This window comes from Cynocephalus volans, chromosome 2, assembly GCF_027409185.1.
Source record: "Cynocephalus volans isolate mCynVol1 chromosome 2, mCynVol1.pri, whole genome shotgun sequence".
Classification (NCBI taxonomy): Eukaryota; Metazoa; Chordata; class Mammalia; order Dermoptera; family Cynocephalidae; genus Cynocephalus; species Cynocephalus volans.
The window spans coordinates 156,685,667-156,704,193 of NC_084461.1; the positions used below are offsets into that span (position 1 = coordinate 156,685,667).

The 18,527-nt window shown below is 40.3% G+C and overlaps 1 protein-coding gene across 1 annotated transcript in view; it reads left to right on the forward strand.

Annotated features, from left to right (window-relative positions):
* The first annotated feature begins 5,294 nt into the window (after positions 1-5,294).
* The window catches only part of FAF2 (Fas associated factor family member 2), a 72,122-nt gene continuing 58,889 nt past the window's right edge, over positions 5,295-18,527 (forward strand). Inside the window, exon 1 of the mRNA XM_063085895.1 lies at positions 5,295-5,382. Coding sequence (XP_062941965.1) covers positions 5,320-5,382 — 63 coding nt within the window. The 5' untranslated portion in view covers positions 5,295-5,319. The remainder of the gene's footprint in view (positions 5,383-18,527) is intronic.

Consider the following 18,527-nt stretch of genomic DNA (forward strand, 5'->3'; position numbering starts at 1 on the left):
ATTCAGTTCCCACGGCTTTGTTCCCATAAGTCACCCATGTTCATGAGGCACTTCCTCTAAGGATCTAGCCTGAGCCAAATACTTATAGGCCTTGTTCTCTGTGCCCATCACAGTCCTAGGCACTGTGAATTTAGTGGCAGCTAAAGCCAACTTGGTCTCTGTAACTCTCATGAAATACAAAGTGGGGAGATGAACGATAAATGGGTGAGCAAGATAATGTCATCTAGGGATAAGTGCTTTGTAGAAAACACAACATGTTTAGGTCCTCTGTGAAAATGCATCGTTCTTGTGCTAAGATCTAAATGTCAAAAAGGGCCAGCTGTGTGAGGACTCGGGGAAAGAGTGCTCCAGGCAGAGGGTACTGCAAACACAAAGTCCCTGAGGTATGAATGAGAATAACGGGGTGAAGGCTTGAAAGGAATGAGTTAGCACTAATGGGGTCAGAAAAGCAGTAGGGGCCAGATCACATAGAGCATTTTAGGCCATGGTAAGGAGCTTGGTTTCTATTCTAAGGACGATGGGAAGCCAATAGAGGGTTTTGAGCAGAGGCATAATGATCTGATTCACTTTCTGGCAGGTGCAATGAGACAGAACTAGAGAGGGACAAGAGTAAAATCAGGGAGATCAGTAGCAGGTAACTGCAATGACCCAGGTGTTCCTTGGCTATCTGACTCTAGTATAAAGGACAATGGCTCTGACCTACTGGGGGGGCTGAGCTCGCATCCAAATAAAGCATGTTAACCTTGCCAACGGCTCCCAGGATCTTTCCAATTACCTAGCTCACGACCTGCATATGAGGGATCTTGACCCAGTCCGTACAATGCGTTTGAAGTGTCTGTGACCCAACCCAACAAACGGGGAGCTAAGGGACCTGTGTTACTGACACAGTCTATTACTGACATACCTCTGTGTCTGTCACTTTCTTCCTGGTACTACAGGTGACTTTCTGATAAAGTAGGTGATTCCTGAGGCTTAGTCACCTCCAGAATAAATTAGTGGATAGTAACAAACACATGTTGAATGATTCTATAGCAAAAGCTAACTTCTGTAAAGGGCTTTAGCCCTTTTTTTTTTTGCAGCTGGCCGGTACAGGAATTGAATTGAACCCTAGACCTCAGTGTTATTAGCACCATGCTCTAACCAACTAGGCTAACTGGCCAGACCCAGGGCTTTGGCCTTTTTAATTAAGAAAATTAAGAAAAACCAAATGAAGAAAACTTGTTTTTTAAATATTTAACAAAGAAAATTAAGAAAAGACAGAGCCTTCCTTAATTCGTTATTTCATTTGACCCTCCCAATAAGTCTGAAAGGTAGCTATGATTAGGACATAATCTTTTTGTATCTTCTCTGATTTAATCCTTGCCATGATCTTGTGAGATAGGTATAATCTTAGGACATTTACAGCTGAGAGATGAGCAAACAAAACTTAGAAACTTAGAAACGAACTTGCTAAAGTCACACAGTCAGTTAAAGGTAGCATCAGCATTTGTACTCCAGTCTCCCTGAAGAGCATGAGATATACTTTATGACTCAAATAAAGCAAACCTTTGCCTCCAAGCCTAACTTGTTTCATCAATCCAAATACCCTTAATAGAAGCCTGAGGATCTATAATCAACTACTGAGTACAGGCATTCCTTTTATCACTCCTTCTCTTACTTTTTGACTAAATCTAGTTGAGATTCCTATTGGTTCCACTCAATCTATAATGAATAATTTGATGGGGCAGGAGGTCAAAAACAAACAAATAAACAAAAACTGTTGCTGACATCTCAATGGTATGCTTTACTCAGCAGTCAAGATACTGTGTTCCCAACTGGTAGAAAAGATAGTATTTCCAGCTACTCAGTAATTGAGGCCTTGTTCTAGGATTTGCATGACTCAGCAGAACAGAATTTGTCCTTTATCAGAAACAAAACAGTAAGACATCAGCAAAACCTTATTACTAGGATTAGGAAACATCACTTATTAGCTCTGTGAGAGAAAAAAAGAGAGAGGGAGAAACAAATACTCATTAGGTTCTCTGAGATAGCTCTCAGTCATAAGTCCCAGTGTCTTATAGGCATAAGATTGGGACTCAAAAACCTATCATACACACACACACACACACACACACACACACACACACACACACACACACACAAATCCTTCCAGAGAAGTGATGAAATCCATTTAATTTTTCATTAAACTTTGTGTTCTTAGAGGGCAGCAGCTGTGTATTGTTTATCTTAGTAGCATTTGGTCTAGAGCACAGCTCAGAATAAGCACTCAAATCTGTAGACAAATAGAATTAACAAATCTATTAAAAAGATCTCCAGAATGCCTTAGAACTGCATCATCAAATACAAGCGGTCTTCAAAAAATTCATGGATATATTTATATTGTCTTTTAATTCTATTTTTCCACAAAATTTTTGAAGTAGCTTCATATAATTGCCATTATCCACATGTGACAATTGGGCTCTTGAAATGGGGCTAGTCCAAATTGAATGTAGTGTAAGTGTAAAATTCACAACAGATTTGGAAGACTTAATATGAAAATAGTAATCATTAATATTTTGGATGTACAAATATTGGGTTAAATAAATTATATTACTAAAATTAATTTCACCTATTTTCAATGTGGCTACTAGAGTATTTAAAATTCTACATGTTGCTCACAGTATATTTTGATTGAACAATGCTGTTCTAGGAGACAAAATAAAGATCAGGAAAAAAGCCGTTTTTAAAGGAAAGGTCAAACCAATAAATAATGACACTTTCCACACTCTTCCCCTTGAATTTATCAAGAAAAAGCTTAAGTTTCTTCCAAGATCTGCTTCTCATGGCAAACAGAGGCCATGAGAATTCTGCCTAGGTCAGAGTGGGCAGAGTCGCAGCTCATGAGCTGAAATGTGGTTTGCAATTGTGGTTGACTAGCAGAGTAACAAGCACATTTGATTTATTTTTTAAGGTGTTGTGAGGAAAATGGAGACAGAATAGTCAGGCTCCCTCACCTCATATCCAGCTGAGCATGATTCAGCTTGTCTGTTGTAAATACATTATATGAGTAATATAACTGTGCATGTGCACCCTTGTGTTCCTTGGCTATCTGATTCTACTATAAAAGACAATGGCTCTGATCCACTGGGGATGGGGTGGGGGGCTGAGCTCACATCCAAATAAAGCATGCCAACCTTGCCAACAGATCCCAGAACCTTTTTCCAACTACCTAGCTCATGACCTGCACAGGACGAGTGTGAAGGGTCTGCTACCCAGCCCGACAGGTGTACAACGTGATTTTTTTTTTTTTTGCAAATAAAAATTGTATATATTTATTGCATACAACATGGTGTTTCGAAATATGTATACATTGTCAAATGGCTAAATCAAGCTAATTAACATATACATTATCTCACACATCTTTTTTTGTGGTGAATGTAGGTGCTCTTAAAAAAAAAAAAAGCAAAGTTCTGGCAATGCTGATCTTACATGGAAGCCATCAGCTACAGTTAAAAAGCAGAAACCACCTTTGGACAGGGAATGGACTCTGACAGTTTGCCATATTGTATCCCTGCACTGAGGGAAATTCATATGATAGAGTTAAAAAAAAAAAGTGGAATATTTCTTGTAACCAAATCTTCATTGAAAGAAGAAAACAGGAACAATAGATGAAGAGGATGTATGTTTCTCTGAAGAAGTGAAGAACATTCAGTGCTGTTTAATATAACTACAAAGGATGTCTATAGAAAGAATAAATGAGAATTATGCAACGACTTCAGAGGACATTTGACTTTGCAATCCCTCTCCTGGTTCATCTGGACCCAACATTATAGGTGATGTTGAACAGCCTGAGTCTCCTTTAAGCTTTGAGTTACTGTAATAAACTCTCTGTAGTTGCAGCTGTTTGCTCCCAATTTTACCTTAGGGATCTAAGAAAAATTCCAGGACATGTTATGAAGTTTGTGCAGACCTGGTAAGATTTGATAAAGGCCTGAAAGAAAATTCCCAAAATTTAAGTCCTTCCATCCCTTAATGTACTCTTCAGAGAACGTCAGCTTTCAAAGCACTTCCTGTCTTGTGTCTCACCTGATCAACACTAGGAAGTGGTCAGGGGTGGGATTCCATAGATGGAGACTACACTGGATAGTGGGGACAAGGAATCCAAGTGCCTTGCTGGGAATCACACACAGAGTCGGTGAGAAAGTGTGTACCAGACCCAGACCGCTCTGCCTCCCCAAGATCTTCTGGAGGGTGGATAGAGGAGGCAGATGGCGGGAGAAAAAAAAGTGGAAATGAAAAAGGGAGATCTAAAGAGAAGGAGCAGACTAGAAGGGGAAGTGAAGTGCAGAGGAAGGTAGAGATTGAGGGGTGGGGATAAGACAGTGGAAATAGCATAAGGGAAATGTGAGGGTCTTGTCTCCAAGTGGGATAAGCAGAGGCGGCATGTCAGAGGCTCTTGAGGAATCTCATTCAACCGAAGGCAAAATGAAGCCCAAGTAGTTTGCCCGCGATGTCCAGCACTAGTGGTAACTAGAGCCAGAACCTCAGTCTCTTGATCCCAACCCAGGGATCTTTCTTTGGCCTGACCCAGGGACTAGGAGCCAGTGGGATAGGCACGCGGTGCGAAGGGCCGAGAGACAGACACGAAAAGGCTTGAGGCAGGGAAGAGCAGAGGCCAACCACCGTACAACGCGGGTGGACGGAAGCTATGCCGAAGGCTGGGAGCGCCATGAACTGTCAACGACTCAAAGCCGGGTCCAAGCACTCCTGACAAATGACATTGAAAGGCAACTTAACCGTTTCCAAACTCATCCCACAGCTTCCGGTTCGAAGGCGGTGTCGGAAATGCCCCTCCAATACTCGGGGCATGGCATGGACGTCAAGGCATGGATCAAACATCAAATGGCCGATGTAACGGAAGGGCCACAATTTGCTGAGGAATTTCAGAAATAGCGGAGATTACCGGAAAATGGTTAGGGAGCAGCCGAAATCAGCCGAGTGCCATTCGGGACTTTCCGGACCTTTTCGAGGCACATTCGGGGCCTCTCGGCTGTCTGCGATCTATTCAGGGGTCTTAGGTTTCTAGCAGATCCGTTCGTCGCCTAAATCATAAGGGCGACTCGTACGGACAGTCCCTCGGCAGTTTCCGGAAGTTCTCGGAACGAGCCCGAGAGTGGCGCCCTCTGGCGGCAGGCTTTGGTGGGGGGGGAAACGGTGTGGGACCGGGCGCGCAGATGCAGTTGTGTGCCAGCGGCCGTTCAGACCGGATGTGGTTACGGCTGAGGTCATTTCCGGCGGGTGACGGTGCGGACGGGTCAGGAGCGTAGAGGCGGCGGCAAAATGGCGGCGCCTGAGGAGCGGGATCTAACCCAGGAGCAGACAGAGAAGCTGCTACAGTTTCAGGTAGCAGCGAGTACTCGGTGCAGCAAATGCCGCCGTGGGATAGGGAATGGGCCCCTAGAGAAGCGTAGAAGCCTCCTCAGATTGAGCCCGGGATTCCTCTTAGACCAGCTTGCGGCCCCCTCCCCCCAGACGCCAACTGCTCTGATTCCCTCAGACCCTGAGATTCTGTCAGTCCCCGGCCTTCCAGCCATCGCTGCGGCCAAACCCGCCTCTTCTTTGCCCCTCAGCGGGTCAGCATTCATGGTTTCCCTAGCAGCGCCAGCCGTCAACCATTTTTCCCAGCCATGTAACCTACCGGTCGGACCCTTTCCGCGCAGCCACTGTAGGTCTGTCTGAGACGCTTAATACCCAACGCGGAATTGGCTTCAGTTCAGGTCTCTGGAAAATCTTCTACCAGCATCCCATGCCATTTCCACAAACATTTTTTGAGGGTCTCTTGGGTCCCAGGTGTTGTCTTGGGGTCTGGTGGGGCAGGGGCCACCTACACACAGGCCTGGCCCACGCCCTAGAGGTATGGGAGGACACCACGTAAGGAAACAATGCAGTAGTATAAGTATCATCAATGGCTTGTGACGGGTTTATTATTTTGGGCTTATTCTTGGACTCTTGTGATTAACTATACTTGAGGAGGATGGTAACTTGCAGGAATCTGCCTCCTTTTAGTGGATGTTGTGTTAAGAACATTTGGCACTAAGTACTTACCTCTGCGCTGGTGATTCTGTTGGAGGAGACCGCTAGGGTGGGTAACCTTGGCTTTTTGTTATCAGTTTCCTTATTTCTAAAATGCACATCTTAAAAATGTTTACCCCCCGAGGATGTTGTGGAGATCAGATGAGCTTATGGATGATAAAAGGGTTTTTGTGAACTGTAAAGTGCTCCCAAACAGTATTGCTGCTATTAATCATTATTTAACTTACGTAGAACTAAAGTTAGTGATACATTTATTTTTTAATATAAAATGTGCTTACTATTCATTTATTCACCAGTATTTATAAAGAACCTTAGTGCTCAGGCACTGGTAGCTAGAATACCATTTACTGAGTATTTAAGATGTTGTAAGTACTTTAATAAACACTTAGTATACATTATCATTTAATACAACTACTCTACGAGGCTCATACTGTTACAGTCCCTATTTTACAGATGAAGGATATGAGACTTAAATAACATACTCATGTTACCCGGCTAGTAAGTGATGGTGTCCTTTAAAGCTGGGTCCACCTTTCCATAACCTTTCTCAGGGTTTTGACTTCTGTGCTGTACAACTGATATAAGTATCAGTTGTACAGCTGAGAGTGGGAAGCAAATGCTGCAATATTAAATCTTTTTTTGTGTGTGTGAATTCTCACTTTTCTATAATTTCCTTGATTAGATTTCACTATAATTAATTTTGAAGTGTTTACTTTCCCTCAAATTGAGCAATAGGTTGGAAGTTTAAATGGGAAAATGCTATCACAGACGTAGTTGACATTTGGTTGGAGTTTTTAGTGGAGAAACTGATAGCACAGCAGATTAGAGTTAGAGATTGAATAAACAGCAGACAAGCAGCTTCCACTTACTGGCAGACCACCAATTTCAGAGTTTTGTTTAACTTCAGCAGAGAATTTTACACCTTACAACTCTTCAGGAATAGGCCCCCATGTTGTTTAAGTGTAATAATGAGGTGATACGAGTTAGAAATCATGACGTACTTAATTTGGTACTGAAAGAACATGAACATGAATATATGGTAGCATTTCTGAGGTAAAGTGCATAAGAGTCTCCATTTTGTCTTCATTGGACATCTATATCAGAGGAGAGGTGGGTAGCAGGTTAAAGTTATATTAAGATTGTTTTATGAAGTTGGATTTATGGAGGAGAATGCATTTTACATTTATGTGTTCTATAAGCAGTCACTGGATCAGATTTATTATCCAGATTGCCATTAAATGTTCTTTGAACCTTTCTAGTGTCAAGCATTATACCAGGTAGATGATGTACGTTAACCCTTTGAAACCTCTTTTTTTTTTCTTTTTTTTTTTTTGGTGGCTGGCCAGATATGGGGATCTGAACCCTTGACCTTGGTGCAGTTCCACCTCATTCTAACCAATTAGCCAACTGGCCAGCCCCTTAAACCTCTTAATAACACTGCAAAGGTTAGCCCCAATTCATTGTATTAATGAAGAAGCAGGTTCTGAGAGGTCAAATAACTTGCATAAGTAATAAGTGGCAGAGAGTTAGAAATTCATATTTATAAGAATCTTGTCATATTTATAACCATCTTCTCCATTAACCCAATGGTGAAGCCAGGTACATATATGAATAATAATTATCCTGCAAGGTGTTAGTGCTCATAGTGTAATATGATATAACAAAAAGTGCTGTGGGAGCTTAGAGAAGGGTAGGAGTATTGGTGGGGATGGCTTAGTAGTTACCATTTATTAAGTATCTACTATGCCTTGGCCATGGTATTAGATAATTTATAACCACGATTCTTAATCCTCATAGTAGCCTTGTAAAAGTACTATAAGTTGTATGCTCCCAGGTGAGGAAACAGATCTATTGATGTATTTGCTCAAAGTCATTAAGCGGCTAACTAGTGGAATTCTGGTAGGCCTGAATCTGGACTTAAAGGCTGGTCTGTTACCGCTGCACCTTGCTACTTTGAAGGAGAAATAGAATTTCAACAGGTGGTGGGCAGGAGGATGTTCAAAGCTGAGGAAACATCTAGCACAAGATATGGAGATGAAGATGGAAAAGTGTGGAGTGTGTCTGTTGTGGTGGATTTAGAGAATTCGGAGTGGAAAATGAGGCTGGAAAGGTAAATTAGAGTCAGATTTTGGAGGCCTTTCAAAGCTGTGCCCAATGGTTTAAGCTTTAATCTGTAGGCATGAGGAGCCATCAAAGGATTTTTCAACTAGGGAGTGACACAACACTAGGTTTCAAGTTTGCTTCACTAACAGAATGAAGCATGTGCTTGGAAATCTCCATAGGGGTCAAGACAGAATGAGGTGATACTGCTAGAAGCTGGTTCTTATTATTTTTCCTCATTCAATATATCAAAATTAGTGAAAGTAAAATATTTTGGAAATCTTAAGTTTCCTCTGTTTCAGTTTTTTTGGTGATGTGATTTGACTGGAACTCCTGAAGGCATACTTACCATGTTTCTCAGTCCATTTGATGTCTTCTAAGATTTTTCTATAGATATTTATTTCTTTTGTTTATTTTGGAACCAGTTGAGTATGAATAACTAATACAGACATTTGTTTTAAGCTATTTCAAATAAGAAAGAATAGGGATATAGGTTTTAAGAAGACCTAATGCAGGTATGTGGAAGGTTACTTTTATTGGAGTCTTGTTTTTCCAAATTTCCAAATTCAGTAGACTCTAGTGCCTTGGTTTACTCTCACTAGGTTGCTGTTTGAACACCTGGAGAAGGATGACATAGACAGAGAATGTGGGGACTAAAGGAGCTAGTCACAGCCAGTGGAGGAGCAAAATTATCCCTTTTCTGCTTATACAGGACTAAGAGATTTCTTTCCTTTTAAATGGGTGTTAGGGTATGACCCTCATTCTCTTAAATTATGGAAACTAAAGTATGAACTATAGGCTGTAGAATCAAGTTTATAACTCATTTTGAAAATCTTCCTTTTGACTGTTACCTAAAGGAAAAAAAAAAATACATGGTGCTTTAAGTTCAGGTTGCTTTTTTTTTAAATCGTAGAGTGATCTGTTTGAGTTTTTTTGCCAGGAAATTTGGCACTGTAGAGAAAACATGAACTTTGAAACTCCGGGCAAACATGAATGAGCTTTTCAGCTTCTGGTGAGCATCTGCAGTCTTGGGGCAAGTTCTCACTTCTTTGAATCTCTTTGTCTTCTATAAAATGGAGATACTATTATCTAATTCACAGCATTCTTTTCTTTTTACTTTTTAAAAAATCTACCAAGTAATATGTGCTTGTTGCAAATCAGCAGCATACAATTGTATTTTTAAAAAGCAATTAAACCTCATTTTATTTCTCTCATCCTAATTCCAAGCTTGTTGTGTTTCTTTGTATACTTTTTTCCTGCATATACATATTAAAAAACGCTTTAAGTAGAAGCTCTCTTACTCTAATTTCCACTTGACTGATTAGTTGGAACAGATATTCTCCATTTCCTAAGGTCCACTCTCTAATATGCTCAAGTGCTGCTCTCACCAGTTGAGTTGTGCTCTTCACAAGAGTCAATTATTTTTGCCCCAAACCAGTGTGTGCTGGTTATGTTTGTCATATAAATTTAATTGTTACATAAATCAATAAAATACCAGTTCTAAAAGAGTGTTCATTTACATGAAAACTAAATGAAATGCTTTACAGAGGTTCTAGAGAGTCAAATTGTTGGGGGAAAAAATGCCACTCGGGTGTGGGCAAGATAACTGTAAATGACTTTGGGAAAAATCATTGAGATATAGGATTGTACACTTACTGCTTGGCAAGTGTTTAAGGTTGCACTTCACTTAAAGAAATAGAATTAGTGTGGTTTATGATAGATCTAAGGAATGCCAGTGGACCTATTCCTAAAGAAAAGAGTAGGCTTTTATCAAAAGATTGCTGCATAAATGTGTATACTTTATGTTAAAATAAAATATTGAAGTAATGTATAGAATATTTTTATTCTGTACTTTGTCACTTTAATTAATTGGCTACTTACAGGTCTCATTCTCATTAGGTAAGAGAACTTCTGCTGTATTTGTCTTATAGAAATATGATCATATTATAATTATGTAAGTCAGCATAGCATAGTAAGTGATTATGAAGATTGACTCGGGAGTACGACTGCCTGCATTTGAATCCTGACTTCTCAGGGCTGGCCAGTTACCTCAGCTGGTTAGAGTATGGTGTTATAACACCAAGGTCAAGGGTTTGGATCCCCATACTAGCCAACCACCAAAAAAAAAGGACTGAATCCTGGATTCTCAAGTTACTAACTTTGTAACTTTGGGCATAATTAAGCTTCTCTGTGCCTTATTTTCTTTATCTATGGACTAATAATATTACCCACTTCATGGGTAGTTTCAGTGATTAAATGAAACTTCATTGTTTCAACAATTAAATGTTAATATACCTAAAGCACTAGCAAATATTAAGCACTTGAGTTTTAAACATTATTATTATTCCTTTGTAGCCTTTTAAAACTGATGGATAATCAGGTTGTTTTCATTTTTTGCTTTCATACAAATAATGATGCAGTTAATATTCTTGTACATATAGATTTATCCATTCTCAGTCAACTCTTATTTATTTGGCATCTGCTATGTGCTAAAGTTCTGTTCACTGGAATAGAAGTCCATTAAACATAATTTCCACCCTGGAGGAGCTCACATTCTAGTGGGAGGAGAGAGAGAAGAGTTAAAATAAGTAATTGAAAAGTATATGTTAGGTGGTGGTTAGTGCTGTGGAGAAAAATAAATAAGGAATTTTGAGGAGGGGGTTTAATTTTAAATAGGGTAATTAAAGGAAGGTCTCACTGAGAAAGTATCATTTGTGTGAAAACCTGAAGGAGGTATGGAAACAAACCATGTAGATAGCTGAGAGAAGAGGATTCCAGATACAGGGAATAAGGCCTATAAAAGCCTTAAGGCATGGTGTTGTCCATGGTCTCAAAGGACCTCTCCAGGAATGGCAAGGAGGCCAGTGTAGCTAGAATCCGGAGAGGAAGGAGGAAGACAGTAGAAGATGAAGTCAAAGACATGGCTGTAGGACCAGATCATGATTTTGACTTGAACTCTGAAGTAAGGTGGATAGCCTTGGGAGGGTTTTGAGTAGAATGATAACAGGATTTTATGATTTAACAGGGTCACTGTGGCTGTTCTCCAAGATAGCCTGAGAGGAAGGTAAAGGAGGAAGTAGAGACCAATTAGAAGGTTTTCGCAATGATCCGGGAACTCTTGGACCAGGATGAAGGAGGTAGTAAAGATGAGTTGTTAAATTCCAAATCTATTTTGGAGGTAAAGTGAATGGGATTTTCTAAGGAATTGTATGTGGGGTGAGAAAGAAAGGGAGAAATTAAGGCTATCTAAGATTTTTGACCTAAGTAACAGAAAAAAATGTCATTAACTGAAATAAGGAAGGCTACTGGAAGGAACAAATTTGGGTATGGGGGTGGGGTAGAGATGAGGAACTGAGTTTTGGTACTGTAAAGTATGAGATTTCAATTAGACATCCAATTAGAAGCTATTAAGTGGACAGTTGGAATCTTGAGTGCAGGAGAATTATCTGGGCTGGCAGTTCAAATTTGGGAACCATCTGCCTATAGATAATATTTAAAGGCAGGAAACTGTTTCAGATCACCTGGGGAGCCAGTATAAGATAAAAAGAGAAAAGATTAGGTCTAAGCCCTGGGGCACTTAATCTTCAGCATTCTGAGGATGTGTGGAGTACCTAGCAAAGGAGAATTAAGTGGCAAGTGAGGTAGGAGGAAACCAGTGTAGTGTCTTAGAAGTCAAGTGAAGTAACTTGAGGAATGAGAACAGATTTTGAATTTACATTGTGGGGGTCTTTGATGACCTTGACTAGAAGTGTTGTTGGAATGTTGCAGGGTGAAGGCTTGAGTGGAGTGAGACAAAGAGGGAATGGCATGGGTTTTGCTCTAAAGAGGAAAGAGAATAGGCAGAAGCTGAAGTAGGAAAGAGGGTTTCTCTTTTTGTTTGTTTGTTCGTTTGTTTGTTTTTTAATTGGGAAGAAAAATCAGCATATTTGTATGCTGGTGAGGAAGATACATCAGAAAGAGAAAACTTGATGTGCAGAAAGAACAGTTGCTATTGTGATATCAATGAGTAGGTAAGGGGGATAGAATCAGGCACAAAAGAGGAGGAATTGGCCTTTGTCAGGAACATGGATAAATTTGTCCATAGTAGAAGGAGAAAAGATGAATGTATTTGCAGGTTAAGTAGGTTGATGTGTTGATTGGAGCTTGTGATTATTTTCTCTGTGATATAGAAAACAAGGTCATGAACCAAGAATAAGGGTGGAAGAAGTGGTGTTGGAGGTTTGAGGAGAGAGAAGGTGTGCTCATGTAGGAGAGTGGGAGAGTGAATGGACTAGGCAACTGATATATAGGCAAGGCAGTATTACAGGTCCGTTCGAGGTTAGTGATCATAAATTGATTTAAAGTAAGACCAGTCAGTCTTGTTCAACTGTGAGGGTACAGGTGCAGAGCAGTCAGAGATTTGGAATTTTTAGAAAATTGTGGTTTAGCCAACGGAATATGATTGTGCTGGGGGGGGCAAAAGAGTTGATATGTGCAAGAGAGTGATTATGATATTTGACTATGGAATTTATGATGGGTAAAATGGGGAAGAAGGGCATTGAGATACAGTGGAAAGGTAGTAGTGTTACTGGGCAGCATATCCAGGTTCTTGGTCCATGAAAGAAGAATCTTTAGTGGGACCAGCAAAAGGAAAGGAAGAGAAAGAGAAATGGTACAAGATAGGGCTTTATCACCAAGCGAAGATACACGCTAAGGAATTGCGCAGTTATCTCCACCAGAGGGAGACACATGCACACACACACACACCCCCCCCCCCCCCCCGACCTCCTTCCTCTCTGTTCCCTGTGGAAACTCCTATTCCCCAGTTCTCTGCCCCTCCTGTTCTGCCTACTGCACAGGCGCTGGCGGATCCAGTCTGAGTATTAATGAACACCCTCCCTGGGGCATGTCCCTACTCTATTTCCTGCCTCAATTACCCCCTGAGAGAGTTTGCTCCCATAAATTTTGTAGGGGTTGCTGAAGGCCATAGAGCCTGTCAGTTTCCTACCACTGCTTCCTGCTGGGTCAGAGCAGTTGTCCCTACCTGTCCCTGGGAGCACAACTCTCTACCTAGATTGTGGAGCGTCCATAGAGAAGGCTCACATTTGTAAAAGTGCAAGAGTTTGTATCCTTGAAGCACCATGATTATTTTTTTGGATGGCAGTCACTCTTTGAGAACTCGGAGAAGGAGAGCTAATGCCCCCTCAGAGACTGAGCCTGAACCACTTGGCTCTGGTGCAAGGTCTTGCCAAGACTATTTGGTGCTTGCTCCCATCCTTGTTGTCACCTCAGGGTCTTGCTGGAGGGGTGAAATCAGCATAGCTTTATTGATGTCTTCCTTGGTTTCCCAGAGTCTGCAAGTCTGCAGCCTCAGGCTGGCTGGAAAACAACTTTACATTCATGTAAATAATGTCATCTTGCCACAGGAAAGACGGAACTCGGAACTCGGAGAAATGCACGCTAAGATAAAAAGAAACTGTATCCTTTTAATATTTTTCCTACAGCCCATATGGTTTTAGGTTCCAACATGGCTTCAGTCCTGCCCACTGCAGCAATTTCTTGCTGTCAATACTTAGAGTTAACAAGCTGTATATTAATTGGTACATCGACAGTCTCAAGAATTTACATCAGTCCTTTTGCTTAAGAACAGGATGTCTCATCCAAGCCATGATCCTCCCCCCTTTCAAGACTGTGATTACTTTTCAAGAACTGCTTGGGTAGAGACCCTTTTTTGATCAACGCATTCCTCATGAAAGCGTTGATTATCAATTTTCTGATTGAAAAGGTCTTACTTTTCTTTGTATTTGTCCCTTGGTGCTGGGAAGGCTCACTCCAAGGTACACTGATCCCTCAGAGGTGGGAAAGCTTATTCCCAGGAACTTATGGCCCACGTTGCGGGGAAAGATGAGACAGCAGTTAGACCAACTTAGGGCAACATGAAGTGCGGTCAGGAACTTAGAAGAGACATGCTATATTATAACCAGTGTTTCCAATTATATCTTGTTATAAAGCGAAAATAGGTTCCATTGATTCTATGCAAATAACTATATTGCCATAAAAATCATAAATATACTCACAAAAAGTTTTTAAATTTTAGAGGAATCAAATAAGGAAAAAGCAAATGCTTCCATCTTTGTTCATAAATTATATTTTACCAAATTGCTTTAAATTATAGATAGCTTAAGAGAAGTTTCCTTAAATCTGGAACACAAAACTTTTAAGTAAAGAGCCAAAAAATGAAATGTACAAAACATTATGTTTATCAGTTACTCAACTTCATGTGATTACTTTTTGCTTTGTTTGATCTTGTTAGCAGTTTCATAAACTGATTGGATTTCTTAGTAAAATTCTGAAAAACTTTTATTCTGTCCATTGATCTTAAATGAAACCTGTGTTTAAGAGTTTTTTTCGTTTTCACTGACTATGGGCAATGAGACCTAAAATGACCGTGACAACAAAATTTGGTTATTTCTGTGGCATAGAACTGAAAGGAAAAAAACCTGGCCTGAGCGCAAAAGAAACACACCGGGAGACAGGGACTCAACCAAAGTGTATTAGGCAGGCAAAGTGAACAAGCAGGCTGCCCTCTCGGAAGTGGGAGCAGCAGCTGCCAGGGTCGGGCTGGGCCTTTTATATCCAGTTAGGCTGAGTTGGACTGTTCCTATTGGCTAAGAAGGAAGGGGAGGGAAGCAAGCAGGGTTTAAGCTGAGTTGGGGTTTTTCTATAGGTGGAGAAATTCACGCGCAGGGGAAGGGGATGTGGTGGTGAAGAAGGGGGAGGGTTTTTTTTGTGATTCTGGGAAAACGTGCTGTTCTAGGGACCTGAAACTCTCTGCAGCCATTTTGGGTGTTCCCTTCATCCGCCCGCCACCATCTTAGACATCAGCTAAAACATAATTGCCTAACAAGAACAATTTCAGATTACCAAAATTATGACTTATAGCATTTATACCTAGACACACCAATTTTCTAGGAACCTTATATGATTTTGGAACACATATTAATAACATCTTCATATAACACAAAGAAGGCCAAACATTATTTCTTGTTCTGACAGTGCTTCCCATGTAGTTTAATCTATCAAATAAGCCCACTGCTTTTAATACCTCTCTTTTATACATATCCTTTGAGAAGTTCCAGGGCCCTAGGAACCGTTCAAAGTTAGTTCAAGTCAAAAGACTGAATTTTCAGAATTTGGTTTTGGGAAGTTTGTCAAATAACAAAGAATTGAAACACTTAAACAATTAAACAGGATCATAAATTACTGTAAGATAAAACCAAAGTGGCAAAGGATTTCAAAGACACAGAGCACAAGAAATTTTCTTGACTAACATGTTTCCTATACTCGTTTCCTAAAAGATTTTTTAAAAAAACCTTTCATAGTTTTCTATTAAGTGCAGTTCGGTGCTACCAGAAAACCTTTTTGGTCCAACATAGGAGAGCAAAGTCTAGCCTTGCATCCGAGTATTTTTGATGTTAATGCCCAATTTTTAGAAAAACTTATACATAATTCACTTTTAATTATAGCCAATTTTAAAATTTCTTTTATAAATCTACCCTTCACAAATCATTATTGTGACTTACTCAGACTTTCTGTTTTTGTCCTATACTTTCTACTTCCTAAATAGCCGGTCATTTTACTCCAGGACAAAAATTCGTTGCACCAGATGCTTTCTCACACAAAACTATTCTCTTTTCTTTTTAACCTTCCTGACCATAACTACATCTTCATATTCATAGCTTTCTTCATATCTCCTCTTCTCCTACATACTTGTTTCTTTTCTTATCAATACTAAATTAACATCATTTACCTAAAAATTGCGTACAGAATGATCTTTCTGTTTTAGGCTGGGTTCACAACTTTAACCTTAAAAGTGCCTAGCAAAGACAATGTAATTCTCTGTCTGATTGGTAAACCCAGACAAAGATGTATGCTGATAATTCTAGAAACATTTTTTATAGCAGTCTGATTTTAAACTTTTTACTCTTTTTTTAGTTTCTTTAGTTTTAAACAGCATGATTCTTTCCTTAACAGGTTTCTGCTTTAACACTTGCAGAACTTTGTGTACAGACAGGTGTATTTTGTCCAGAGACATAGCCAATTGTAACAATTTCTTTTTCTCTAAAGAAGCTCAGAGAAACTAAAGAAACTCAGAAAGAGAGAGAAAAAAAATTTTTTTTTTCTTTTTGATCATCACTAAGGCACAAACCTTAGTTACTCAAACCCAAGCATGCAGAGCTTTCTCAAACATACAAAATGCTGGCTTTTTTTCATCCTTGAGTCATTTTTCATACCCAAATGCTACTTTTTAACAAGGAAACAGCATAGAAAGAATGTTATAGAAAAGATACATGAAAAGGTTTAGGACAGAAAAAGTGAGGAAGGCTGCAAAGCACATGAGATTCAGTATACGAGGAGGTGAACATATAGCAAGGGAACGTAGAAAGGACAGGCCATCCCTCATGTCCCCATCAATTTGCCGTTGTTACTCTTTCAAGCAATTAGACTGTGTCTTAGCTACTGAGTTTCATTGTAGGTTGTAAGTTGATACTGTTTCAGTCACTGCAAGAAATATTCCACCTTTCATCTTTAGCTCAGAATGCTAAACAACGTTTCTAAATGAGCCCTGCAGCTCTGTTTAGGAGTGTGGTCATCAAGGATGTCAGTGTTAGGGGGAGGCTTTGCTTTGATTCCCGCCTAGCAAATCAGACAGTTTCCTTTTAGTTTTGGATCCTGATGTAAGGCTGTAAAGGCCTGGATATATGGGACCTCAGCCCACTTATGGGCCCTGTGACATACGAGATCCAGTTGTAGGATGGTGGTGTAATTTAGAGAACCATTTTGGGGCCATTGTTCTCCATTTATCGAACTTACATTGGGGCCAAGCCACAATAGAAAAATGTGAACTTTTTCCTTTTCAAACCATCTAGTTTGAAGTAGCCACAGTTCTTTAATATGCACCAAAAGGGTTACTGTTCAAGGATTGTTGGAATATTTCCCATCTTGTCTCTATGGGCACGAGAAAAAGAGACTTGGGTGGAAAAAAAGAAAGAAAAATCACTCACCAAGCAAGTGTCCTTCTGGTGCTCTCCACTCAAGTAGCTGGGCAGGCATCCCTCTGCCCTCTACTACTGGGGCCCATTGGAAGGCGTCCCTCTCCGATAAGGCCATTTGTATTTGGACGTCTCCAAGTCAAGGAGTTTGATGCTCTGTCCCCTCATACCAAAAGGGGTATCCCTCCCTGTAAACTCTTTTTTTCTCACAATAAAGCTGGTGCCCAACAATAAGATTAGGTGTGGGACTAGGATGCAGACCATTTGACTGGGCATCTGCCTAGAAGACAAAATGGGCTAACTGCCAGTTGGCTCTTTTACCAAAGATTTCAGGACAGTATTGAAAGTAAGAGGAACGAGTGGTGGGTGGGCCAGTTTGTCAGAGTAGATTACACAAGGCTTCTATTGTGGCTTGGCCCCAATGTAAGTTCGATAAATGGAGAACAATGGCCCCAAAGTGGTTCTCTAAATTACATCACCATCCTACAACTGGATCTCTTATGTCACAGGGCCCCCACCATTTCTACCAAATATATGTATGGTTTCACAACTAAGAAACTTCTACTTCCTCTCTGTTCCACATAGAAACTCCTAATCCCATCTAGTGTGCAGGTGCTGGCTGATGCAGTCTGAATATTTATGAGCATCCTCCCTGGGTCATGTCCCTATCTTTTCCTGCCTCAGTAGGATCAATGGATTGTAGGTTCCAGGAGGTTGAAAAATTGTTAGAGACAAGGCATTAGGAGGAAGGAAGCTGAAAAGGTAGGAGTGTGGTAGGAGACTGTTGGGGGCTTGCTGTTATTGATAATGGGGAAGTCTAGGGTTTGACCCCAGGATTGAATGGCTGAGGTAGAGTAGAGATCACTGGAAGAGCTATAGATAAGGAATGGAGAGACCAAAGTTTTCGAACAATTATGCAAATAGTAAAATCACCAGGACGCTAATAGAGTTGGAGAGAATGACCGAGATCCAGGAGCTAAAATTTTAGAAAACTAAAGGCAGTGATTTGGAGTGAGCAAATTACCCCAACATGGGACGGATATTGAATGGTGTAGTCTGATGAAACTTTGAGATTTGAAGTTTTTTTGTGATGTTGTTTAAACATGTATTGAGCACTTACTTTGACCCAGGTGCTCTAGATCCATTGTATCAGTGAATCCTCCCAATAAACTAATTGGCTAAACCACAGTTTTTTAGATATTCCAAGTCTCTGTCTCCTCTGTACCTATACCCTCACAGCTGAACAAGACTGGTCTTTAAATCAATTTATGATCGCTAACCTCACATGAACTTGTAATACTGCCTTTCCTTCATACTAGTTGC